The 26,662-nt window shown below is 32.4% G+C and overlaps 1 protein-coding gene across 3 annotated transcripts; it reads left to right on the top strand.

The window, feature by feature from the left end:
* The first annotated feature begins 2,545 nt into the window (after positions 1–2,545).
* On the top strand, positions 2,546–26,662 carry LOC114711750 (uncharacterized AAA domain-containing protein C16E9.10c). Of its 3 annotated transcripts, none has more exons than XM_028896179.1 (17): positions 2,546–2,821; positions 3,198–3,319; positions 3,444–3,532; positions 3,615–3,650; positions 3,854–3,950; positions 4,182–4,277; positions 4,644–4,708; positions 4,797–4,968; positions 5,423–5,792; positions 5,872–5,971; positions 6,188–6,756; positions 7,154–7,289; positions 7,388–7,456; positions 24,860–24,934; positions 25,028–25,102; positions 25,819–25,938; positions 26,378–26,662. In XM_028896179.1, exons 1-17 carry the CDS (start codon positions 2,616–2,618, stop codon positions 26,462–26,464), a joined length of 2,484 nt encoding a protein of 827 aa, XP_028752012.1. In that variant the 5' UTR covers positions 2,546–2,615; the 3' UTR covers positions 26,465–26,662. The 3 variants fall into 3 exon arrangements, 2 of the variants coding, with proteins under 2 accessions (XP_028752012.1, XP_028752013.1); XR_003737165.1 differs by lacking the exons at positions 24,860–24,934; positions 25,028–25,102; positions 25,819–25,938; positions 26,378–26,662 and adding exons at positions 7,568–7,642; positions 7,739–7,812; positions 7,906–8,025; positions 8,467–8,548 and having other exon boundaries at positions 2,551–2,821; XM_028896180.1 differs by lacking the exons at positions 24,860–24,934; positions 25,028–25,102; positions 25,819–25,938; positions 26,378–26,662 and adding exons at positions 7,568–7,642; positions 7,906–8,025; positions 8,467–8,977 and having other exon boundaries at positions 2,553–2,821.

Here is a 26,662-nt window from a genome sequence, read left to right as displayed (position 1 = left end):
TCAATAAGATACACTGTTGCATACAATATTTAAGGAAAAAAATCCTAAATTTTTTTTAAATTTCAAAATTTTAAATCAGTTTTGCGTACTCTACTTTGATAATAATTAACTACATTTGAAAAACAAATAACAACAACTTTTTATGGTAATTTCTAATTTGAGATTTTAAAATTTTAGAGGCATTTTTTTTTGGAATGTTTGCTTTAAAAAATTAGATGAATGATTAATGACATAATATTAATTAAAAAATAAGGTTCAACAAAAATAGGCTTACTCCCTCTGATTTACTACCACTAATCCTTTATATAAGAACTAGTGATATAGATTTAATCCTAAATATAAAATATCAATTCACTTTGTCTCCCATTTTTTTTTCAAAATATCATAATTAATTGTAAAGAATTCCCACTAAAGGATAATTCTAATCATCCAATATACATGATTGAAACGAATAGTTGAAAGAGCCTAACATACATCTGCCACTGTAGTGCAACATAGGAAGTCTGGAAAGAAATTATGATCTAAAATATAAAAAGTTGTAATGATAATTAATTATATTTTCCCACTTATGTCTCTATTAATTACTAGAGAGATGAGAGAGATAATAAATAAAAGTGTGTTTAAAAATACTTTGTTACTTTCTAATCACGTTCTTTAAAGATAAAACTAGACGCCGTATCTCATGTGTTGCATGGGTTATTAAAATAAATCAGGATTTTTTTTTATTAGAAGAACTAACTACTAAGACCTACTCACTATTAGTGTTTGTGTATCAGGTCAAAATGATATTTTAAAAAACTTCATTATAGACAACATTTATTGTTTGGTTTGTTGACTTTTTTTCTGTGTCTAGTACCAATACTTTTAAGCCCTCAATATTTTTTTACTGTTAATAATATCCCATACAATTGTCCATATGAGAATTAAAACAAAAGGAAACGAAACGGCCAACAATAAATGAAAACAAAACAATTAAAACAAATGCATGCATCAAGAATGATGGAACCATGTGGATAGAGCACCCACCAAACCCGATGACATCACTAACCAAAGACCAATAAAACTCAAAAGAAAGCACCACATGGGATCTCCACGTGGACCAATCACAGCAGAGCCACAAGGTTCATAGATTATATAGATAGATAGAGAGTATATCCAAATCTGTTGAAAATGATCCAGCTCTGTTTAAGATCCAAATAGCTTAACTCATCAAAACGTACTGAAAGACTCACTGACCAACAATTCTACCAGGCGAACCATCAAATCCAATGCTCTAGTTCTCTAATGACAGGCTGCATGAAGATTTAGAATTGTTCTTTAAAATCAAATTTAATTTTACAGACTTTTCCCATTCTGTGGAATTTCAAGTGGCTTCTTTGTGGAGAGTTTTGTCACTTTTGTTTTGCTTAAAGTGAATATTGAACAATACATACAAGTTATATATATATATATATATATATATATATATGGGCAAAGGCTCTCTCCACTTCCCTTTTCCTTTATCTACATTCACTTCCTATTTCGACTATTAAGATTGAAATTTTAACGGTCCAGATTTTATATTTTAAAAAGTAATTTTATAAATTTTTATTATTATTGTTATGAATTATCCAGATTCAAATTTAGTAGTTTAATTTTTTTTCTTTATTTTTAAAAAAGTTTAACATTTTATTTATAATTTTATAAAATATGAAATTTGGACCATTAAAATTTTAATTTTATGGTTAAGATGAGAAGTGGACGGAAATAGAGGAGAAAGGAAGTGGAAAGACATGTCTCCCATATATATGTGTGTGTCTATATATATATATATATATATATATATTCCTTCGGTCCTTAATATTAAACCTAATTATTAAGTTAATTTTGGTTTTAAATATAAAATCTATTTCTCATATTTATCAAGTGAGGGAGGAAGGATATTAAGAAAGATGATTATGATGTTTTAGGTAAAAACATGTTATATTTTTTATAATTAACTAACTTACCTAACTTTCTTAATCTAATCTAATTAGTTAAATAAGTTTTATATTAAAAATAAGAGGAGTGTAATAACTAGGGAGACAGACCCAAGCCTTTAGGCCATCGGAGGAACTTTTGAGTGAGAAGGAAAATGCAACATAATTTTGGTCTTGTATAATATGCGTGAAATAGTGACGGAGAGAGGGGGAGCTAAATAAAACTATTAAAAGACACAATTTTCCATTATCTTCACGTTAAACAATTACATTAGCAGAGCTTTGGAAAAAAAAAAAAAAAAAGGTTCCGTGAATGGATCGATTTGGAGAAGATGAAACAGCAGGGGCTGATTTTCAAATAACAGATATATTCTTAAAAATGAATGTGAAATGCAGGGAGCATAGGATCAGTTTTCTCATCTTGGTGCCCACGTCTCTCAGTTTGTAAACAACTTGTTGGTTAAGTTTCTCCGTTTGAGGAGTTGGAGCGGGCAACCCAAGTCGAGGCTTGCTTATATAAGAGTGAGACCCATGTTGGGTACGTGAACTCTCAAAATTTAGCCTCTGCCCTTTTTTTTTTTTCCTCCCGGAAATCAGAGCTACAAGGGTGGAATTTTGCTTGCTTAAAAGGGGCAAAGATCAAATTCTTTCAGAGAGATGGAACACAAGCACGTTTTGCTGTCGGCATTGGGTGTTGGAGTTGGTCTCGGAGCAGGCCTTGGGTTGAGCTCAGGCCTTGTTGGAGGGAATCGCGAGTCAGCTGATAAGCTTTATGGCGAACAGATCGAGCAGGAACTTTTGAGGCTGGTGATTGATGGAAAAGAATGCAAGGAAACTTTCCAAGACTTTCCTTATTACTTAAGGTGATTTAGCGTTTGAGCATTTCCTCATCTCGGAATGTTCTGTTCAGCTGCACTTTTTTTTTAGTTTTTAAAAGATTTTTTTTTTTTTTTTTTTTTTTTTTTGCGGTTCTGATTGATTCCTGATGCTGTAATATACTGGTGAACATGGTGTTATGTTCTACTTTCAAGGAGTTTGATGTGATTGACTTGAGACTTCTATTCTTAAGTAGCATGACTTTGTAAACACCAGGTTCCTTCTGGTTCAGATTTCTTTTTTTTTGACCAGCACTTCTGGTTCAGATTTCAAATCCTATATGAATATGATTTATTATTACTCTTATATATATATATATATATATATATTTATAACGTAAGTCATATTCAATGGCATTGACAGTGAAAGAACCCGAGAGCTATTGAAAAGTGCTGCGTCTGTTCATTTAAAACAACCTTCCTTCTCCAAACATACCAGGAACCTTTCACCAGCAAGCAGGGCAATTCTGCTTCATGGGCCTGCAGGTATGTTATGTAGATGTCTTACGTACTCTCTTGATTATGTTCCTGCAAAAGATTGTGTTGGGTTTTCATGTTTGTTTGACTCACGTTAGCGTCATTTTCATTTTTCAATCTGTTTTCTGGGCAGAGTTTTACCTGCAAACGCTTGCCAGGGCTTTAGCACATCACTTTGAATCAAAGTTGCTGCTGCTAGATTTGGCTGACTTTTCTTCCAAGGTGATTGTTTTAGTATTGCTATGTCTTTTGTTTTGAATTGAATAAGCTAATATTCATATCTGATCTGTTTCTCTTTTTACAGATCCAGAAAAAATATGGATTTGCAAGACAAGAACCAGTAAGTCTTTTCTGCTATAACTCTCCCCCGGGGGGGGGGGGACGCTCTGCATTAAAAACAGAAGATACTTCTCTTTTTACATGAAAATACAATTATTTTCTCCATTTTTCCTTTCTAGTCATATTTCAAAAATGACTCACGAAGTCGCCGACATGTGAGTGGTTTTTCAGGTGATTTCCCTAACCCTTTTTCTCTTTTTGTAGTCTTCTAAAATATCCTTATCTGAGGTGGCTTCCGAGAGATTGTCTGGTTTGCTTTGTTCCTTTTCGGCAGTCTTCCCTTCAAATGGCAAAAAAAAAGGTAACGAAGGAGGAAACAGGCCTTTGTCCCTCAAATTATCATATTCCTTAGCATTAAATTATATTTTATGGAGAGCCTATGATTGATTCAACTGTGATTGATTCGGCAATGAGTGGTGCTGTATCCTAGTTCATTGTTAATTATCTCTTACAGTGATCATTGTCGTGAACTCATGATCTCGCAATTGTATCATATCACATTAATGTATCTTGATTGACTACTTTTATGCAGGTACTTTTCAAAATCACAGTAATGCTACTGGAAGTCCCATTATTGCTTCAAAGCTTCACGAGACTACTGCTTCCCAATCTGCGCCAGCAAATTCTGGTACTGGTTGAAAACATTTTTATTCTTTCTATTCTCCTGTTTTAGTTCATACGCGTATTATCTGTATTCTTTATAGATATATATACATTGTAAGATAACCATATTAAATTTACACTAATCTCCAGAACTATACGCTACTAAGGTCTGCAAGTTTTGGGTTTACTTATCATTCTCCACTTTTAACTCACATGTATACACTGCTTACCTCTTTCCTGCTAATTGCTTTAACTAGCAAATCCATCTGCTGTTTAATTATCACATTCTTTGCATTCTTAATCCACTTACAATAATTGATGCCCTGTTGTATCATTGATTTTACATAAAATTGTGTTTTCTTTGCTTATTGCTTTGAAACTTCATTCTCAGCTCCCTTGAAGCAGAAGAGCAGCTTGTGTGTCGATGAAAAACTCTTTATACAGTTGCTTTATAAGGTATTTTCATCATCTCAATTCTCATGGAAGAAGAGAATTTCTCAATAATTAGTTCTAGCTAAATAGCTGATGAATATAATTCTTCCAGGTCTTGATTTCTGTGTCGGAAGAGAACCCCATCATTTTGTACATCAGGGAAGCTGACAAGATTTTTCTCCAATCAGAGCAACTTTATAATTTGTTTCATGAAATGCTAGGGGAACTTCCAGGGCCAGTGCTCATACTTGGTTCCAAGATCTCAGGCAAAGCCAAAAAACCTGGTGAGGGAGGCAAAATTTGTATCTGAATATTATGCAAGACTAGATACATAAGGAAAAGGGAACTATTAAAAAAAAAAAATATTTGCCATAAAACTGATTCTATTTCATTATAAAGCTTTGGTTTTTAATAAATTGATAATATGATTAAAGAACCAAAATACAAAACTTGCTGGTGAAAGAGTATATACTTGTTTAAAAGTATAATAGTAAAGGCCGATGTCCTATTTTGAGAAGATTAAAAAAATGTTATCATTTTTTCGTTTTTTACCTAGTTAATGTAGGAGTCAAATGCATTAGTTTTAAAACTGTGTTCTGATTATTATTTTTTTGTTTTTTAAAAAAGAAGTTTAAAGGGAAGGTGCCTCGGGGGGGGGGGGGATAATTTATAAGCTTTGTTCTCTTTTAAAGTTATATTATGCAAATATGATGGTTGTGTTTTATTTGACTGTAATAGATTTCCCACCATGGATGCTTGCGCCTCACAAAGGGTATAAATGTTCAAAAGTTGATGAACAGCTCGCAGCATTATTCCCTTACAGTATTAAGATCAAACCACCAGAAGATGAAGCTGATCTTGAAGATTGGAAAGCCCAACTGGAAGAGAACAAGAAAACAATTAAATCTCAAGATAACAGAAACCATATTGCCGAAGTTCTGGCAGCAAATGATGTTGAATGTAAAGACTTGAATTCAATCAGCCATGAGGACACAAAGATACTAAGTAGATATATTGAAGAAATTGCTGTATCTGCAATATCTCACTACTTCATGAATACCAAGGATCCAGAATACCAGAACGGGAAGCTTGTAATATCATCTGAGAGGTAAGAATTTGGACCAGTTATTTATTTGTTTAAGGAAAACATGTTCTAGTGAGGAGTGGCTAATTCTGGGAATTCACAGTTTGTGCCAAGCTTTGGATCTATTTCGCAAAAAGAAAAGTAATGATGATGGAAAGAAGCAAGGGACTAGTGGAAAGAAGCAAGGGCCTGATGGAAAGAAGGTATGCTTACATTCACTCTCATGAGTGAGAGCAAAAGGGATCAACATAAATGCTTACAAATAAGGATGATGAAAGACTAATATTCTAAATTTGTACAATAGGACTCTGCTGGTTGAGAGTGTAATGATGCAAAAAGAAAAAGGAGCGTTTAACCAATGCTTTATGAGGTTACTTCATTCTGCTATTTCATATTTTGATTTAATTTTATGCTTGCAGGAAGTTTGTCCAGACAATGAGCATGAGAGGCACATAAGAGAGGAACTTATCCCTGCGAATGAGATAGGTGTGACATTCTCAGATATTGGTGCATTAGAGGAAATTAAGGAATCACTACAAGAGCTAGTCATGCTTCCACTTCGAAGACCAGAGCTCTTCAAAAGTGGGCTTCTTAAGCCTTGTCGAGGCATATTGCTTTTTGGACCTCCAGGTACTGGAAAAACAATGCTTGCAAAGGCAATTGCAAATGAAGCAGGAGCTAGTTTCATCAATGTCTCCATGTCTACCATCACATCAATGTGGTATGGAGAAGCTGAGAAGCATGTCCGTGCTCTGTTCTCTCTAGCTGCAAAGGTTTCTCCAACTATCATTTTCATTGATGAAGTTGATAGCTTGCTCGGGCGACGATCAAGATGTGGAGAGCATGAGGCTACGAGGAGCATTAAGAATGAATTCATGACCCATTGGGATGGTCTATTGACAAAACAACACGAGCGTATTCTAGTTCTTGGTGCAACCAATAGGCCATTTGACCTCGATGATGCAATCATAAGACGGTTTGAGCGAAGGTACATACATCATCGTTCATTTCTACTTCATTTTATCAAAACGGAAAGACTAGGTTTCATGAAGGTAGATTTTTAGTCTTCAAATAATCAAACATTACACATAGCACACTAGTGACACCCGTCGAGGACATATACTTCTGTTGCTTTCTATAATTTCGCAGCTCTTCAGGTAAAACTTTAATTTGTGCTTGTCCTGTTTGTTTCTTGCACGCATAATTAAGTCCCAGTTTCAATTTTTGCATTAGTAAGTAGTAACTATCCAAAACCTCTCTAAAGCATCACTGGGAAATTTTATTTCGGCTTGATCTCTGAGTAACATCGTTGAATAATTCAATTTTTAAATACACATTGTCATGATTTTATTATTGATACCTTTGTAACTGTCAATGTTGAGCAGAGTCATGGTTGGTCTGCCATCTGTCGAGGCTAGGGAGATTATCTTGAAAACTCTGCTAGCTAAGGAAAATACTGAAAACTTAGACCTCAAAAAGATTGCAGTCATGACAGAGGGATATACTGGAAGCGACCTCAAGGTTTGTGTTTTTTGGACTTTCCTTTTTGTATTGTGATTCTATTTTCCTACTTGTAACACGTGGCCACCAGCTGTTGAGACTAAATTTCTTTTAAATAGAATTTGTGCACTGCTGCTGCTTATCGACCTGTTAGGGAGCTCATAAAGCAGGAGAAATTGAAGGATATGGTAATGTTACTAACTAGAATGACAATTTTGTCTTGTTACATCATGTCAATGTGCCCTCTCATTCTAATGATTATCTTTTAGCTCATTAGCATAAATGTTTTCCCATTTAAGGAAAAGAATAAGAAAGAGGCTGAAGGCCAAAGCTCCGAAGCTGCTTCAAGTCCCAAAGAGGATACAGAAGAACAAGTAATTTCATTTGCTTTGTAACAAAACATCTCACTGTGCCTTCTCAACTTAATCGTTATCTTTTAGCTGACCAGCATAAATTTCATCTTAACTCAGGGTAAGAATAAGAAAGATGCCGAAGGCCAAAGCTCACAAGCTGCTTCAGTCCCAAAGAGGGCCCAAAAGAGCAAGTAATTTCCTTGACTTGTAACATCATTTCACTGTGCCTTTCCAACTTTATTGTTATCTTTTTGCTGACGAGCATAAATTTTATCATAATTTAGGACAAGAATAAGAAAGATGCTGAAGGCCAAAGCTCAGAAAGTGATAAGGAGGACAAAGAAGAGCCAGTAATTACCTTGAGGCCCATAAATATGGAAGACATGATTCAGGCTAAGAATCAGGTAGGGTTAACTTGAAACCCCTCACAATTTACATTAATGACTGATTTTTTCTTGATTTTGGCCTATACTTTTTATTTTCTTTCAGTTCTGTTTGCTTTCATTTCTACTATTATGTGAAAATACTCGCAATAAATGGCTGGTTATGCATTCAGTGTTCATTAATAATACCATTTGATCTTAGCAGTTGAAATTTAACACACAGATGTCCTTAGTCGGTTGATTTTGGAACTTTCTGTTTGCTTTCTCTTGCACCATTGTGAGAAATTACTTATTAATATTTCAGGACATAGCCTAATCTACCTAAAATTATTGGGTAAATCTGATCTTGCTACAAGAGATCATAAGTTCGTTGAAGGGTCTTTCTTCATTGCCCTTGAGAAAGCTTACTCATTTATCAATAGGACACATGTAGAAGAATCTAAATCTTATATTTTACCACAGGTTCCTGCAAGTTTTGATGGTCACGGGGCAATTATGCATGAATTGAGGCAGTGGAATGAGCTGTATGGAGATCGAGGTTCTCTGTAGAAAGACACCTACTTTAATGTATTTCAGCTAATATCCTCGTTTGCAGATCATTGGAGTAACTTTTATTAAGAAAATCATCCGTCATTTTGAGGCCTATGCTTGGAGGGCTGTTCCAAGATGCTGTCTGCCACTGTTTTAAGACTCATAATGAGAAATAAACAGTAAGTATGAGCTTTGTTCATGTGAGCGTTTAGGCACATTGAATAGCTTCCTGATCTCGTTGGGATTCAGAGTGGAAAGCATGGCCGTAAACGAAAAATATTTGTTGTGAACCCAAAATCCCTGTGGGAAATTTCTGCATTAGAAAAGGGGAGAGGGATTATACTTGAATTGAATCGAGACATAATTGATTGTTGAATCACTAAGGAACTTACATATCTACAGTGTGAGGAACTTGTATTTAAGTACATTTTCAGATTCTAAACTATTCTTATTAATTGTATATATTAAAGAGAATGCTTATTGATGGGGATAATGATTAAATGGGGTCTTTTATAAAATCAACATATATTTATTACAAATAAATAATTGATCTATTTTGTTTTAAATCTGTAAACACTACAAAAAAATAATTTGTGGAAAATTTTGTTGGTAAAATTAGTAAAATTAGTGATAGAATTAGTGATAAAAATTTGTGGCAGAACTATTTTGTCGCCAATATAAATTAATGTCAGGTTAATGATGGAACTTTTTTTTTTTGGAAAAACAAATTTCTAACACCAATTTCATCACTATTCTGTCATTAGTTCTGTCACGAACTCAAAAAATAACTAATTTCAGTTTTGTGATAAACTTAGTGACAGAAAAGGTTTTCATCACTGTTTAGTCGCTATTTTTTTCATTAGATTGCTTGCCCTGGAATTTTCTGTTGCTAGTTTTGAGAAATGATTTCGCTAATAATTTGAAAATTTCCAAATTTCATTATTTCAATTATAATCGTACAATAACCAATAGTTTAATTATTTAAATATTAAATAAATTGATGTATGTACGATGTTGTTGCCATAATATTTATTAGGGTATTATCATATTGTCGATCTCATAATTAAATATTTGTTGAAAAGAGAAAAAGTTTATGAAAACTCATTTATATTTTATTAAAATCAATTTCTCTGGTAACTAATAATAACTAAACAAATAAGAGAATATTAATGTTTAAGGTTGATCCAACATTATAAAGTTTTTTTTTTCAAGTGCTCCAGAATTTTAATATTTTTGTGGTCAATCTAGCATCTTAAAGTATTTTATAGTTTATTGAACTCTTTGTACCTTGCACCTTAATATTTTAAAGGCAAAATTGTGCCATAAAATATTTTAAAGTATTAGATATACCTGAAAAAAAAATATTTAAGGGGTCTAGATGAATTACAGAATATTTTGTAGTGTTGAACACACTAAAAAAATGCTTCAAGATATTAGATGAATAGCAAAATACTTTAGACTATTGAATACATAAAATAAATATGAAAAATAAGTATGAAAAAAGTCTAATGACAAGTAAGAAATTATTATTTCTTACTTTAAAACTTGTCATTATAAGGTATTATGTTGTTATTTAGACTGTTTAATAATTATATTATTTACTTAAGACATTATATAGCAACTCTCCTAAAAATATTTAAGGGTACTAGATCAACCAGGATTTACCTAAAACATGATTTGTTGGAATAAAAGGATTACAAAAAAAAATTAAAAAAAGGGGTTTTAAACCCTAACTTTCTGAAGTATTACATGGGGTTGTTGGTGTAATATACCCCTTGCTATATTATACGTTAAGGTGAGGAGAGAGAAAACGCTTCTCTCGCGCTGATCTCCGCCATTTTTCTCATTTTCCAATTTTGATAAGTAGAACTACTTATAATTACAAATTTTTTTTTTATAAAATTTATTCTACTTAACTAGATCTACTTAATAGGTATAATGTTATGGTGATTAGAGAAAACTTTTGGGATTTGAGTATGGAATAAATATTAAATTTGACAATATATGACCATAAGATTTTAAAAGTAAATTAGTAATCAATTTTAAATGTTTTAGATTCGTCTATTTGATATTTTTAGAGTTTAAAATTGAAATTTTATTTGAAAAATTTGTTATTTAAGATATATATACAATATTTACATGATTGAACTTGAGTTAAATAATTTATTTGGGTTGTTGATATATTATGGAGATTTTAATCAGTTTATAATGTTGAAAATGTTGAGGACATATAATCAGAAAATTTTTGAAGTCTGAAGCTTAAATTATAAATTAAGAATTTTTATACAATTGAATAAAATAAAACTTGATGTTAGCTTGTAGTTCAAATGAATTGTTTGGGGTGAGGAAAAATTTTTAATGAGGTTAGAATAAATAATTGAGAACTTTAATTTGGAAATAAATTATATATAATTAAGTTATTGATTTCTATGTATTAAATTATATCTATCCTTTGAGGTATCGGAGGAGGTTGGCTTAGTTAAGAAGGTACTGTAGGGTTATGGGAGAGCGTCTGGTTGGGTCATTAGTAACTCCAAATACATCGGTCTGGATTTTTAAAAGGAATACAAAAAGCTAATGTCAAGCATCATTTGGCTCCTTCTAGGTATCAATTAAATACTATTCAGATTCTCTGGGGAGAATCTGTTTTTGGCATAATCAGTGATACTTTATTGGCCAAAAATTTATGGCGATCTGTTGATTCCCATAGAGGACAACTGAATAAAACAAGTCATGGGAAGTAAGACATTAAACATAAGGAGGAAGCAAAATTCACATGCTAATAGGGACTCGAGAAAAGTACAGTCAATGCCTTAGTTTAACCAAAAAATCCCCATATTTCTCTGTGTTCATTCATACTTTCTGCGTATTTCTTTAAATTTAATTATTTTATGTGTGTCGTGATGAAGCTTCAGAGTAATGCGAAGGAGCAAGATGCAAGTCTGTCACATGATTGTAATATAATACTTCTCCGGTCTTTAGTATAGGACTCAATTCTTGAGTTAGTTTTGGTCTTAAATATAAGACTCATTTCTCATATTTATCAATTTTCTCTAAATTACCCCTATGGATACTCCCTCAACCATAATCAAGTAGAAAAGGGAGAGAAGGTATCAAGAAAGATAATTATAGTATTTTAGAAAAAATGTATTACTTTTCTTATAATTAACTAACTTACCTAATTTCTTTAACCTAATCAAATTAGTTAAATGGGTCTTATATTAAGAAACGGGGATTGGTAGCTAAATATGAGAGGAAGAGTTGGCCCAAAAAAAAAAAGGAAGAAAACAAATAGGGCAAGCTATGCGCGCGCATATATATACGTATATACTCCTCCGGTCCTTATTATAAGACTCCATTTGACTTTTTATTTGGTCCTAATTATAAGACCCCAATCCATTTTGTCTATTATATTTATGCATTTTTTTCCAAGATAATCCTTCTAATAATGATAGTTTTAGCCAACATACTTAATTAGCAAGGATATTTTAGGAATGACAACACTTATTTATTATAAATAACCAACTTAACTTACTTTCTTAATCTCCTCAAATAAATCAATTGAGTCTTATAATTAGGACCGGAGGAGTACTTTTTTTTGAGTGAAAATATATGCGCGCGCACATATATATATATATATATATATTTATAGACACACGCGTGTGTGTATATAAAAAGGATCTGAGAACCAAAGAAAAAACAAGAGAAAGTTGCGGTGAAACTTTGCCTCATAAGGGGACAAAATCAAAAAGTAACAAAACAGAGTAACGTGTGTTAGGTGCTCAAAGGCAAGTTTAAAATAAGGAATGATGTACCTTCTCTCGATTACAGCGCGCAATGATATACTTTTTGTGATTACAGCCTGTGTTCATACTAAATTTAATTATATTTATTTTATCAGGAAAATTATTTTTTTTGGTCCTTCATTTTTAACTCAGTTATGATTCAGTTTTTCAATTATAACTCAAAATAACTTAGTCTCTAAACTTTTAATTCGATTAAACCCGGTCTTTAATTTTTTTTCATATTTAATAAATTAATCCTTTTCATACATAACTATTTTTTTCATATTTTTTCTGTGCCTCATTTGTGATCAATATACCATATTCTAAACTAGCAATTAATATGTGATATTATTGATTATTAAATTAGATACCCTCTGTTTTGCACGTTTGACAAGAGAATTATTGCATTTGCTGAAGACAAGTTCAAGAGAGATGGCACTGATGTGAAAATAGGACCCATGGTTGCGAAGGTGTCGAACAAAGCAATTTCTGCCAAGGAACTGAAGAATGGAAGAGTGAGTTATGTATGATAAGCGTTAATTTATTAAGTATGAAAAAAAATTAGGAACTCAGTTTTAATCGAGTTAAAAATTCAGAAACTTAATTACATCGAGTTATAATTGAGAAATTGAGCCTAACTAAGTTAAAATTTGAATGATCAAAAATTATTTTTTCCTTTATATTTTAAGTTATATATATGTGTGTGCATATGAATTGAAGATAAACACTGAGAGTTTAAGGTTACAAATAGGACTGAACCACAGCTTTCCACTCACAAAAGAGATTTTAGGCTCCAAGGCTAATGAGGCATTTCTTTGCATAAGCGATAATTTTATGATTGTAATGGCGGCTAAACATAAGAGGATAAAAACAGCCAAGGCAAACACAACCTTTAATCAATTGGTCACTTTCAATAAGTTTCACCAAAATTTAAAAAAAAAAACCCTAGACCTAATTAACTTTGCCTTAAAATTTAAAAAATTTTCTACTTCACATCTATTTAAAATGTACATTTTTCAATAAAATAACAGTATAATAATAAGAAATAAATGATAAAAAAGTATATTTATGCAAATATTTAATATTGTGGCTTACAAAAAGAATTTAAAAAAAAAATTCTCTCCTTATCTTATAAATATGACTAGAAAACCTGATTATAAGTTCTTATTTGTAACCTACAAATCAAGATCGGAGGTAATAATTAACTAAGGGGATGTTTGGGAAGCTGTAAAAATACTTTTTAAAAGTACTTTTTCCTAAATCGAAACAAATTCCTCCACATATTTGTTTTGTATATCATAAAATCACTTTTAAAACTATAGTTTCGTTTCTATCTCAACACCTTTGTCTGCCAACTGGAAAAGGACTTGAGAACCGAAAAAAACAGGAGAAAGGTGCGGTGGCACTTGTATCTTAAAGGGACAAAACAGCATAACCCATGCGAGAAATTCAAAAGCAAGTTTAAAATCATTATCTGTTGTTTAAAATAAGCCACGACGTGCGCTCCCTTGATTAGAGCGAGCAATACAATGACTCTTGACTAAAAACGACCGAAACAGTCTTTGTGTTCAAACTTATGCTAAATTTATTTGGTCTTGTCGCTAGGAAGCTTCGAAGCAATGGACGAGGGAAAACTTATATGAAACGATTGTTCGGTTTCTTGAAGAAAAGTGTGCGATAAAAAGATAATTTGAAAATACATTCAATCTCCAAAATAGCTGTAAGTGGAAATTTTATTTGCAAAATTAAGAATTTTATTTTAAATTTAAATGCTCGATTTATGATCGAAATTTCTTAAATTTGTGATTATTTGTCTTAATATGCCCTATTCATTTCAAAGAATTCAAGAATTTAATTATTTTAAATTAATTTTTTGTGGCTCGACTGTCATTTCTCAAAAATTTATTTTTTCTTAGCCTATAAATTTTCGGTTTAAATGACCCTTAAAAAACTATGGAGAGAAGTTTTTATGTGAAAAATAGAGAGAAGTTGGCTATTTGAGATACACATGCTTGTACATATATGCATATGTATTCCCAAATATTTGTGGGGTCAACACAAGTCAACAGCCAAAAACATCCAAAGCCCAGACGGAAGAAGAATTCAAATTGGATGAAACTTCTCTCATAAAACTTTAAGTTGCTGTAACAATTATAATACATCCCTCTGTCTTATAACCAAATTTTTAAATTGGTTTGTTCTTTTTTTTTTTCCCTTTATCATTTTACTCATAATTAATATATTCTTTCCCATTATCTTTTTCTCATACATTCTCTCTCTTTTTTTTTCCTTTACTCTCACCTACCCGCTTATAAATTTGAGCATATTTAAAAATATATGTTTATTACATATTTATTATTTTAAACTGATTTTAATTGTTCTCTTAAACTGCACAATTCAGTTATTTGATCTTATGAAAATGAATAAAGCTACCTCTACTCCTTGATATGAGAATTAGTTTGACGTTCAATTTGGTCATAAATTTAAGATCCCAATCCCCTTCATTCTCATATTTATTCATTTTTTTTAAAGTAGGTTTTATAATAGTTGCATATGTTAAATGTTTTGTCAAATAATAGTCCTAACTAACACACAAAATTAGTGAAGGTATTTTAGAGAAGGTAACATCTTTTTACTATAAACAACTAATTTAACTAATTTTTTTAATTACTTAAATTAATCAAATACTCTTTCGATTCTTAATATAAGACCCATTTAACTAATTTGATTAGATTAAGAAACTTAGGTAAGCTAGTTAATTATAATAAATGTGACACGTTTTTCCTAAAACACCATAATCATCTTTCTTAATACTCCCTCCCCTCTTCTACTTGATTATCGTTGAGAGAGTATCCATAAGGGTAATTTAGACAAAATTGATAAATATAAAAAATGAGTTTTATTTAGGATAAAAAAAACAAATTTAACAATTATGTCCTATATTAAAGATCGGAGGAGTAGTTATTATAATAATTGGTTTCAATACAACGGCGAGGTTGCCGTATTGGCCTCTTTGCCGACATGGCGCCAATGAATAATGATTATTGGTCACGACGTTTTCTGAGAACAAGTCCATGTCGGCGGCGGGGGGACCACCGTGATAGTGAGCGAGACGTATGGTGGCCCTTCTCAATAAAATACACTGTTGCATACTCTTCCAATCCTTAATATATGACTCAATTGTTGAGTTGGTTTTAGTCCTAAGTATAAGATTAATTTTTCATATTTATCAGTTTTCTTTAAATTATCCCTATAGATACTCCCTCAATCATAATCAAATAAAAGAGGGAGATGAGGTATTAAGAAAGATAATTATAGTGTTTTAGGAAAAATGTATCATATTTTTTATAATTAACTAACTTACCTAATTTCCTTAATTTAGTCAAATTAGTTAAATGGGTCTTATATTAAGGATCGAAGGAGTATAATATTTAAGAAAAAAATCCTAAATTTTTTTTAATTTCAAAATTTTAAATCAGCTTTACTTACTATACTTTGATAATAATTAACTACATTTGAAAAGCAAATGACAATAAATTTTTATAGTAATTCCTAATTTGGGATTTTAAAATTTTAGAGATATTTTTTTTGGGATTTTTGCTTTAAAAAATTAGATGAATGATTAATGATATAATAATTAATTAAAAAATAAGGTTCAACCAAAAATAGACTTACTACCTCTGATGTACTATCGCTGATCCTTTATAAAAGAACTAGTTGGGATATAGATTTGATCCTAAATATAAGATATCAGTTCACTTTGTCTTTTATTTTTTCCAAAATATCCTGGTTGATTGTAAAGAATTCCCACCAAAAGATAATTCTTATCATCTAATACACATGGTTAAAGCGTATAGTTTAAAGAGCCTAACTTACATTTGTCACTGTAGTACAACATAGGAAGTCTAGAACGAAATTATGATCTAACATATAAAAAGTTGTCATGAGAATTAATTATATTTGCCCCCTTATATCTCTATTAATTACCAGAGAGATGAGAGAGATAATAAATAAAAGTGTGCTAAAAAATACTTTGTTACTTTCTAATCACATTCTTTAAAGAAAAAATAGAGAGTATATCCAAATCTGTTGAAAATGATCCAGCTCTGTTTAACATCCAAATAGCTCAACTCATCAAAACGTACTGAAAGACTCACTGACTAACAATTCTATTAAGCGAACCATCAAATCCTTTTAGGATTGAACCACAACTTTCCACTTACAAAAGAGATTTTAGGCTTCAAGGACAATGACACATTTCTTTGTATAAGCGATAATTTTATGATTGTAATGGTGGCTAAATATAAGAAGAGAAAAACAGCCAAGGCAAACAAAAGCTTTAATCAATTAGTCACTTTCAATAAGTTTCACCAAAATTAAAAAAAAAAACCTTAACTTAATTAACTTTGCCTTAAAATTTAAGAAATTTTCAGCTTCGTGTCTATTTAAAATATACATTTTTTAATAAAATAACAGTATAATAATAAATAAATAAATAATAAAATAGTATATTTATGCAAATATTTAATATTGTGACTTGCAAAAAGAATTAAAAAACAAAAACCTTCTCTCCCTATCTTGTGAATATGACTAGGGAAGTAATTAACCAAATATGCTGCGTTTGCCCATTGGAAAAGGACTTGAGAACGGAAAAAACAAGAGAGAGTTGCGGTGAAACTTGTCTCATAAATGGACAAAACAGCATAACCCATGATAGAAATTCAAAAGCAAGTTTAAAATCCTTATCTGTTGTTTAAAATAAGCAACGACGTACGTTCTCTTGATTAGAGCGAGCGGTACAATTTTTGTATTCATACTTTTGGCAGGTTTGTTTATATACAATTTAGAGTTAAGATGCAAACTTCTTCCCGAAGTTCTTATCCAAAAGTATTGGGCATTGGAAATTTTTTTTTTGAGTTCAATATTGCCTCTAAAATTTAAAATGGTAGTACTTTTGCTTCCTATAATTAAAAATCTTAACGATTAGTAGCACTACCTTAATGGTCAATATTAGTTTTTTAATATTAGGAGGTAAAATTGCTACTCCTCCGATCTTTAACATAAAACCTATTTAATTAATTTAATTAGATTAAGAAAATTAGGTAAATTAGTTAACTATAATAAATATAACATGTTTTTCTTAAAATATCTTAATTATTTTCATTATATCTTTCCTCCCTCTCATACTTGATTATGGTTGAACAAGTATTAGTAGGGATGATTTGGAAAAAACTGATAGATATGAAAAATAGATTTTATATTTAGGACCAAAATCAACTTCAGTTTTATATTAAGGATCGGATGAGTAATATTTTAAACTTCTGAGGTAATATTTAACTGAAAAAACATTCGGATGGCTAGGGCTCTAAACTGAAAACCTTTCAGGATAAGTTTGTGCATTAATCCTTTTAATTTACTTCATTTTGTGGTTTGAACCTTGAAATAAACGATGACTATTGACTAAAACGACCAAAACAGTGTTTGTGTTCAAACTTATGTTAAATTTATTTATATTTAATTTATTTGATCTTGTCGCTAGGAAACTTCGAAGCAATGGACAAGGGAAAACCTTATATGAAACGATTGTTAGGTTTCTTGGGGTAAAAAAAAGAAAAAAAAGAAAAACTGTGCGATAGAAATATAATCTGAAAATACATTTCAGCTATTACAGTCACTCATTTCCCTTTCAGTTCTTGCTCCCTAAGTTCCTTTAAGAGCATATTACAGTTAGTGTTCACTTATTCTCATTCACTTTTTAAAAATCACTAACATCTCATCTTTATTAACTTTAAAGAAGAAGAAGATAACAATCTCTCTCTAAACTTAAAAATCATATCAGACTTTTTCTCCATCACTACCTATTCACTCATGCATTTAAACACTTATTTTTACATTATTTAACTATTACAACCCAACTATACTTAACAAGTCAGCTCAAAAGAACAAAAATTTTGAGAAAAACAGTTTACCTCACACACCAAGTTCTCATTTTTCCCTCTTTCTTCTTTGTTTCGAACATATCAGATTGCAGAGCATTTTTGTAAAATGGGTTGCAATTAATTTCAGTTTGCCCTTTGGGTCTTTTAGTGGTATTTCAGAATCTCCAGGTGAAATTTCAGAATTTCTTGGAACAGTTTGAAATTAGTTCTCATCTGCGGTCTTTAGTTGAAATTTTCTCAAAATAGTTTGTTACTTTCTATTCACATTCTTTAAAGATAAAATAGAGAGTATATCCAAATCTGTTGAAAATGATCGAGCTCTGTTTAAAATCCAAATAGCTTAACTCATCAATACATATTGAAAGACTCACTGACTAACAACTCTACCAAGCGAACCATCAACTCCAATTCCCTACTTCTCTAATGACTAGTTGCATGAAGATTTAGAATTATTCTGTAAAGTAAAATTTACTTTTACAGACTTTTCCCTTTCTGTGGTATTTCAAGTGTTTTCTTTGTGGAGAGTTTTGTCACTTTAGTTTTGCTTAAAGTGAATATTGAACAATATATACAAGTTATATATATATATATATATATTGGTATGTTTGGATTCGCATTGGGTAAAATTGACTTCTAATCTAACTGACTTTTGTAACTGACATTAGAGTAAAAGTCAGTTAGTATAATGCAATTTATGTTTGGATAGATGCTTTTAAAAGGTCAGTTGAAAAAGTTAAAAGTTGTTTGGATGATTAATAGAAAAGTTAGTTTAGTTGTAAAATGACTGAAAAGGGCATGGAGAGTAATGTTAGAAATTTTATATTTTTAATGTGATAATAGTTTAAAAAAACACGTAAAATTATTATGATAAAATATAAATAGTTTATTTGTAAAATTATAGAATAAAAATATTTGTTATGGAGAAAAACTTGAAAATACATTGTAGATAATTAATTAAAAATACATAATGGACAAACATGAATATAAATTAAAATTTATTTGATCTCTAATTAAAGTAAATAGAATCACATAACTAATTAGATCGTAAGCTTTGCATAACTTTCCCATAAGTCAGTTAGAAAAGTTGATCCAGATTGTATTGGATAAGTCAGTTAGAAAAGTTACCTTTTTCCATAAGTCAATTAGGAAAAAAGTCCCATTCAAACAATCTTCCGAGCTACAATAAACTACAAATCTCAGTTTCATGCTTTCCTGTGTGTTTTTGCCATTTGTAACAGCAATCCAAACGAGCCCATAAATGCAAAGGGTCTCTCTACTTCCATTTTCCTCTGTTTCTGTTCATTTCCTATTTCGACTATTAAGATTGAAATTTTAACGGTTCAAATTTCACATTTTAAAAAATAAATTTATAAAATATTTTTATTTTTGTTTTGAATTATCCAGATTAAAATTTACTAGTTTAATTTTTTTATTTTTAAAAAAGTTTAACATTTTGTTCATAATTTTATAAAATATGAAATTTGGGCGGTTTAAAATTCAATCTTATGGTTAAGATGAAAATTGGATGAAAATAGAGAGAAAAAGAAGTGGAAAAAACCCGTCTCTCATATATGTATATATAGTAATAGAGAGACAGACCCAAACCTCAATGCCATGGGAGGAATTTTTGAGTGAGAGGGAAAATGCGACATAATTTTGTTCTTGGGTAACATGAGTAAAATAGTGACGGAGAGAGGGAGAGCTAAATAAAACTAGTAGACAAAATTTTCCATTGTCTTCACGTTAAAATATTACATTAACAGAGTTTAAAAAAAAAAAAAAAAAGGTTCCGGGACTGGATCGATTTAGAGAGGATGAAACAGCAGGGGCTGATTTTAAATGAACGTAAAAATGCAGGGAGATAGGATCAGTTTTTCTCATCTTGGTGCCACGTCTCTCAGTTTGTAAACAACTGTTGGTTAAGTTTCTCGTTGAGGAGTTGGAGCGGGCAACCCAAGTCGTGAGACCCATGTTGGGTACGTGAACTCTCAAAATTTAGCCTCTGCCCTTTTTTTTTTTTCCTCCCGGAAATCAGAGCTACAAGGGGCATTGACAGTGAAAGAACCCGAGAGCTATTGAAAGTGCTGCGTCTGTTCATTTAAAACAACCTTCCTTCTCCAAACATACCAGGAACCTTTCACCAGCAAGCAGGGCAATTCTGCTTCATGGGCCTGCAGGTATGTTATGTAGATGTCTTATGTACTCTCTTGATTATGTTCCTGCACAAGATTGTGTTGGGTTTTCATGTTTGTTTGACCCACGTAAGCGTCATTTTCATTTTTCAATCTGCTTTTTGGGCAGAGTTTTACCTGCAAGCGCTTGCCAGGGCTTTAGCACATCACTTTGAATCAAAGTTGCTGCTGCTAGATGTGGCTGACTTTTCTTCCAAGGTGATTGTTTTCGTATTGCTATGTCTTTTTGTGTGAATTGAATAAGCTAATATTCATATCTGATCTGTTTCTCTTTTTACAGATCCGGAACAAATATGGTTTTGCAAGACAAGAACCAGTAAGTCTTTTCTGCTATACATTTGCTCCGCCAAACCCCCCCCCCCGGGGGGGGGGGACGCTCTGCATTAAAAACAGAAGATACTTCTCTTTTACATGAAATATAAGTATTTTCTCCATTTTTCCTTTCTAGTCATATTTCAAAAATGAAACACGAAGTCACCGACACGTGAGTCGGTTTGTTAGGTGATTTCCCTAACTCTTTTTCTCTGTTTGTAGTCTTCTAAAATATCCTTATCTGAGGTGGCTTCCGAGAGATTGTCTGGTTTGCTTTGTTCCTTTTTAGCAGTCCTCCCTTCGAATGGCAAAACAAAAGGTAGGGAAGGAAGAACAGGCCTTTGTCCCCGAAATTATCATATTTCTAAGCATTAAATTATACTTTATGGAGAGCTTATGATTGATTCAACTATGATTGATTCGGCAATGAGTGGTGCTGTATCCTTGTTCAATGTTAATTATCTCTTATAGTGATCATAGTCGTGAACTCATGATCTTGCAATTGTATTATATCACATTAATGTATCTTGATTTACATTTTATGCAGGTACTTTTCAAAATCAATCAGTAATGCTACTGGAAGTCCCATTATTGCTTCAAAGCTTCATGAGACTACTGCTTCCCAATCTGCGCCAGCAAATTCTGGTACTGGTTGAACACATTTTTATTCTTTCTATTCTCCTGTTTTAGTTCATAGGCATATTATCTGTATTCTTTATAGATATATATACATTGTAAGGTAACCATATTAAATTTACACTAATCTCCAGAACTATACGCTGCTAAGGTCTGCAAGTTTTGGGTTTACTCATCCTTCTCCACTTTAATTTTAATAAACCTGCATTTAACTCACATGCATACACTGCTTACGTCTTTCTTGCTAATTGCTTTTACTAGCAAATCCATCTGTCGTTTAATTATCACATTCTTGCCATTCTTAATCCACTTACAATAATTGATGCCCTGTTTTATCATTGATTTTACATAAAATTGTGTTTTCTTTGCTTATTGCTTTGAAACTTCATTCTCAGCTCCCTTGAAGCAGAAAAGCAGCTTGTGTGTTGATGAAAAACTCTTTATGCAGTTTCTTTTTAAGGTATTTTCATCATCTAACTCAATTCTTTATTTAAATAGAATCTTGGCGCTGGAATACATTCATGGAAGAAGAGAATTTCTCAATAATTAGTTCTAGCTAACTAGCTGATGAATATAATTCTTCCAGGTCTTGATTTCTGTGTCAGAAAAGAACTCCATCATTTTGTACATCAGGGATGCCGACAAGATTTTTCTCCAATCAGAGCAACTTTATAATTTGTTTCATGAAATGCTAGGGGAACTTCCAGGGCCAGTGCTCATACTTGGTTCCAAGATCTCAGGCAAAACCCAAAAACCTGGTGAGGGAGGCAAAATTTGTATCTGAATATTGTGTAAGACTAGAAACGTAACGAAAATGGAACTATTTAAAAAAAATATTTGCTATAAAACTGATTTTATTTCATTATAAAGCTTTGGTTTTTAATAAATTGATAATATGATTAGAGAACCAAAATACAAAACTTGCGGGTGAAAGAGTATATACTTGTTTAAAAGTATAATAGTAAAGGCCGATGTCCTATTTTGAGAAGATTAAACAAATGTTTATCATTTTTTGTTTTTCAACCTAATTAATGTAGGAGCCAAATGCATTAGTTTTAAAACTGTGTTCTGAAATTTTTTTCTTTTTTGGGGGGGGGGGGGGGGGGAAGAAGTTTAAAGGGAAGGTGCCTAGGTGGGCCATAATTTATAAGCTTTGTTCTCTTTTGAAGTTATATTATGCAAATATGATGGTTGTGTCTTATTCGATTGTAATAGATCTCCTACCATGGATGCTTTCGCCTCCAAAAGTGAATAAACGTTCAGAGGTTGATGAAAGGCTCGCAGCGTTATTCCCTTACATCATTAAGGTCAAACCACCAGAAGATGAAACTGATCTTGAAGATTGGAAAGCCCAACTGGAAGAGAACAAGAAAACAATTAAATCTCAAGATAACAGAAACCATATTGCTGAAGTTCTGGCAGCAAATGATGTTGAATGTAAAGACTTGAATTCAATCAGCCATGAGGACACAAAGATACTAGGTAGATATATTGAAGAAATTGCTGTATCTGCAATATCTCACTACTTAATGAATACCAAGGATCCAGAATACCAGAACGGGAAGCTTGTAATATCATCTGAGAGGTAAGAATTTGGACCAGTTATTTATTTGTTTAAGGAAAACATGTTCTAGTGAGGAGGGGCTAATCCTGGGAATTCACAGTTTGTGCCAAGCTTTGGATCTATTTCGCAAAAAGAAAAGTAGTGATGATGGAAAGAAGCAAGGGACTAGCGGAAAGAAGCAAGGGACTGATGGAAAGAAGGTATGCTTACATTCACTCTCATGAGTGAGAGCAAAAGGGATCAACACAAATGCTTACAAATAAGGATAAAAAGGGATTAGACGGATGATGAAAGACTAATATTCTAAATTTGTACAACAGCCCTCTGCTGGTTGAGAGTGTAATGATGCAAAAGAAAAAAAAGAGTTTTAACTAATGCTTTATGAGGTTACTTCATTCTGTTATTGCATATTTTGATTTGATTTTGTGCTTGCAGGAAGTTCGTCCAGACAATCTGCATGAGAGGCACATAAGAGAGGAACTTATCCCCGCAAATGAGATAGGTGTCACATTCTCAGATATTGGTGCATTAGAGGAAATTAAGGAATCACTACAAGCTGGTCATGCTTCCCCTTCGAAGACCAGAGCTCTTCAAAAGTGGGCTTCTTAAGCCTTGTCGAGGCATATTGCTTTTTGGACCTCCAGGTACTGGAAAAACAATGCTTGCAAAGGCAATTGCAAATGAAGCAGGAGCTAGTTTCATCAATGTCTCCATGTCTACCATCACATCAATGTGGTATGGAGAAGCTGAGAAGCATGTCCGAGCTCTGTTCTCTCTAGCTGCAAAGGTTTCTCCAACTATCATTTTCATTGATGAGGTTGATAGCCTGCTCGGGCGACGAGCAAGATGTGGAGAGCATGAGGCTACGAGGAAGATTAAGAATGAATTCATGACCCATTGGGATGGTCTATTGACGAAACAACATGAGCATATTCTAGTTCTTGGTGCAACCAATAGGCCATTCGACCTTGATGATGCAATCATAAGACGGTTTGAGCGAAGGTATATACATCTTCATTCATTTCTGATTCATTTTATCAAAACAGAAACATTAGTTTTCATGAAGGTAAATTTTTAGTCTTCAAATAATCAACACATTATTCGGCCAAAAAAAAAAAAGAATAATCAACACATTACACAGCACACTAGTGACACCCTTCGAGAACACATACTCCTGTTGCTTTCCATGTTTTCCCATATCTTCAGGTAAAACTATTAATCCATAACGATCCTTATTTTTATGAATCCTTGATTTGTGTTTGTCCTGTTTGTTTCTTGCATGGATAATTAAGTCTCTGTTTCCATTTTTGCATTAGTGAGTAGTAACTATCAAAAACCTCTCTAAAGCATTTCTGGAAAATTTTATTTTGGATTGATCCCTGAGTAACATTTTTTTTTTTTGGCCTGAACTGAGTAACATTATTGAATAATTCAATTTTCAACTGTACATTGTTATGGAAACCTTTGTAACTTGATGTTGAGCAGAATCATGGTTGGTCTACCATCGGTCGAGACTAGGGAGATTATCTTGAAAACTCTGCTAGCTAAGGAAAATATTGAAAACTTAGACCTCAAAAAGGTTGCAGTCATGACGGAGGGGTATACTGGAAGCGACCTCAAGGTTTTGTTTTGGTCTTTCCTTTTTATATTGTCATTCTATTTTTCAACTAATCACATGTGGCCACCATCTCATGTCACTAAATTTCTTTTAAATAGAATTTGTGCACTGCTGCGGCCTATCAACCCGTTAGGGAGTTAATAAAGCAGGAAAAATTGAAGGATATGGTAATGTTACTAACCAAAGCTGACAATGTTGGCTTGTTACATCATGTCAATGTACCCTCTCATTCTAATTATCGTCTTTTAGCTCACTAGCATAAATTTTTTTCATTTAAGGAAAAGAAGAAGAAAGAGGCTGAAGGCCAAAGCTTGGAAGCTCATTCAAGTCCCAAAGAGGATACAGAAGAACAAGTAATTTCATTGATTTGTAGCAAAACATCTCTCTGTGCCTTCTCAACTTAATCGTTATCTTTTAGCTGACCAGCAAATTTTGTCCTAATTTAGGGTGAAAATGAGAAAGATGCTGAAGGCCAAAGCTCACAAGCTGCTTCAAGTCCCAAAGAGGGTCCAAAAGAGCAAGTAATTTCCTTAACTTGTAACACCATTTCACTGTGCCTTCTCGCCTTTATCATTATCTTTTGGCTGACGACCATAAATTTTATCTTAATTTAGGACGAGAATAAGAAAGATGCTGAAGACCAAAACTCAGTTTTTTCAACTAATCACATGTGGCCACCAATCTCATGTCACTAAATTTTTCTTTAAATAGAATTTGTGCACTGCTTTCTTTGGCGGCCTATCAACCCGTTAGGGAGTTAATAAAGCAGGAAAAATTGAAGGATATGGTAATGTTACTAACCAAAGCTGACAATGTTGGCTTGTTACATCATGTCAATGTACCCTCTCATTCTAATTATCGTCTTTTAGCTCACTAGCATAAATTTTTTCTCATTTAAGGAAAAGAAGAAGAAAGAGGCTGAAGGCCAAAGCTTGGAAGCTCATTCAAGTCCCAAAGAGGATACAGAAGAACAAGTAATTTCATTGATTTGTAGCAAAACATCTCTCTGTGCCTTCTCAACTTAATCGTTATCTTTTAGCTGACCAGCATAAATTTTGTCCTAATTTAGGGTGAAAATGAGAAAGATGCTGAAGGCCAAAGCTCACAAGCTGCTTCAAGTCCCAAAGAGGGTCCAAAAGAGCAAGTAATTTCCTTAACTTGTAACACCATTTCACTGTGCCTTCTCGCCTTTATCATTATCTTTTGGCTGACGACCATAAATTTTATCTTAATTTAGGACGAGAATAAGAAAGATGCTGAAGACCAAAACTCAGAAGGTGATAAGGAGGACAAAGAAGAGCCGGTAATTACCTTGAGGCCCATAAATATGGAAGACATGATTCAGGCTAAGAATCAGGTAGTACTTGAAACCCTTCGCAATTTTCGTTAATGACTGATCCTTTCTTGATTTAGGCCTATACTTTCCGTTTTCTTTCAGTTCTACCATTGTGGGAAAATACTTGCAATAAATGGAATAATATGTGGCTGGTTATGCATTTAGAGTTCATTAATAATGCTATTTGATCTTAGCAAATGAAGGTTCAACTAACATATGTCCATAGTCAATTGATTTTGGAACTTTTTGTTTGCTTTCTCTTGCACCATTGTGAGACAATACTTATAACAGATTAAGATTTCAGCACGTAGCCTAATCTACCTAACATTATTTGGTAAATCTGATATTGCTACAAGAGATCATAAATTTGTCAAATGGCCTTTCTGCATTGCCCTCGAGAAAGCTTACTCATTTATCAATGGGACACGTAGAAGAATCTAAATCTTATATTTTACCACAGGTTCCTGCAAGTTTTGATGCTCACGGGGCAATTATGCATGAATTGAGGCAGTGGAATGAGCTGTACGGAGAACGAGTTTCGCTGTAGAAATAACACCTACTTAAATGTATTCCAGTTAACATCCTCGTTTTCGGATCATTCGAGTAACTTTTATTAAGAAAAACATCTGTCATTTCGAGGCCTATGCTTGGAGGCCTGTTCCAAGATACTGTCCGCCACTGTTTAAGACTCTAATAAGAAATGAACAGTAAGCATGTGCTTTGTTCACGTGAGCGTTTAGGCACA

Source organism: Neltuma alba, unplaced genomic scaffold, assembly GCF_004799145.2.
Source record: "Neltuma alba isolate B1F8T4 unplaced genomic scaffold, ASM479914v2 tig00011311_pilon, whole genome shotgun sequence".
NCBI lineage: Eukaryota > Viridiplantae > Streptophyta > Magnoliopsida > Fabales > Fabaceae > Neltuma > Neltuma alba.
Note: the sequence above shows the minus strand (reverse complement) of the source record. Positions and strands in the feature narration are given on the sequence as shown.

Bases quoted from the DNA above. Each gene is read 5' to 3' on its own strand.
- LOC114711750 (XM_028896179.1), top strand. From the start codon at position 2,616: ATGGAACACAAGCACGTTTTGCTGTCGGCATTGGGTGTTGGAGTTGGT. The intron at 3,951-4,181 runs GTAACGAAGGAG...ACTTTTATGCAG, and splicing joins TTCAAATGGCAAAAAAAAAG to GTACTTTTCAAAATCACAGT. The intron at 7,290-7,387 runs GTTTGTGTTTTT...TCTTTTAAATAG, and splicing joins ATACTGGAAGCGACCTCAAG to AATTTGTGCACTGCTGCTGC.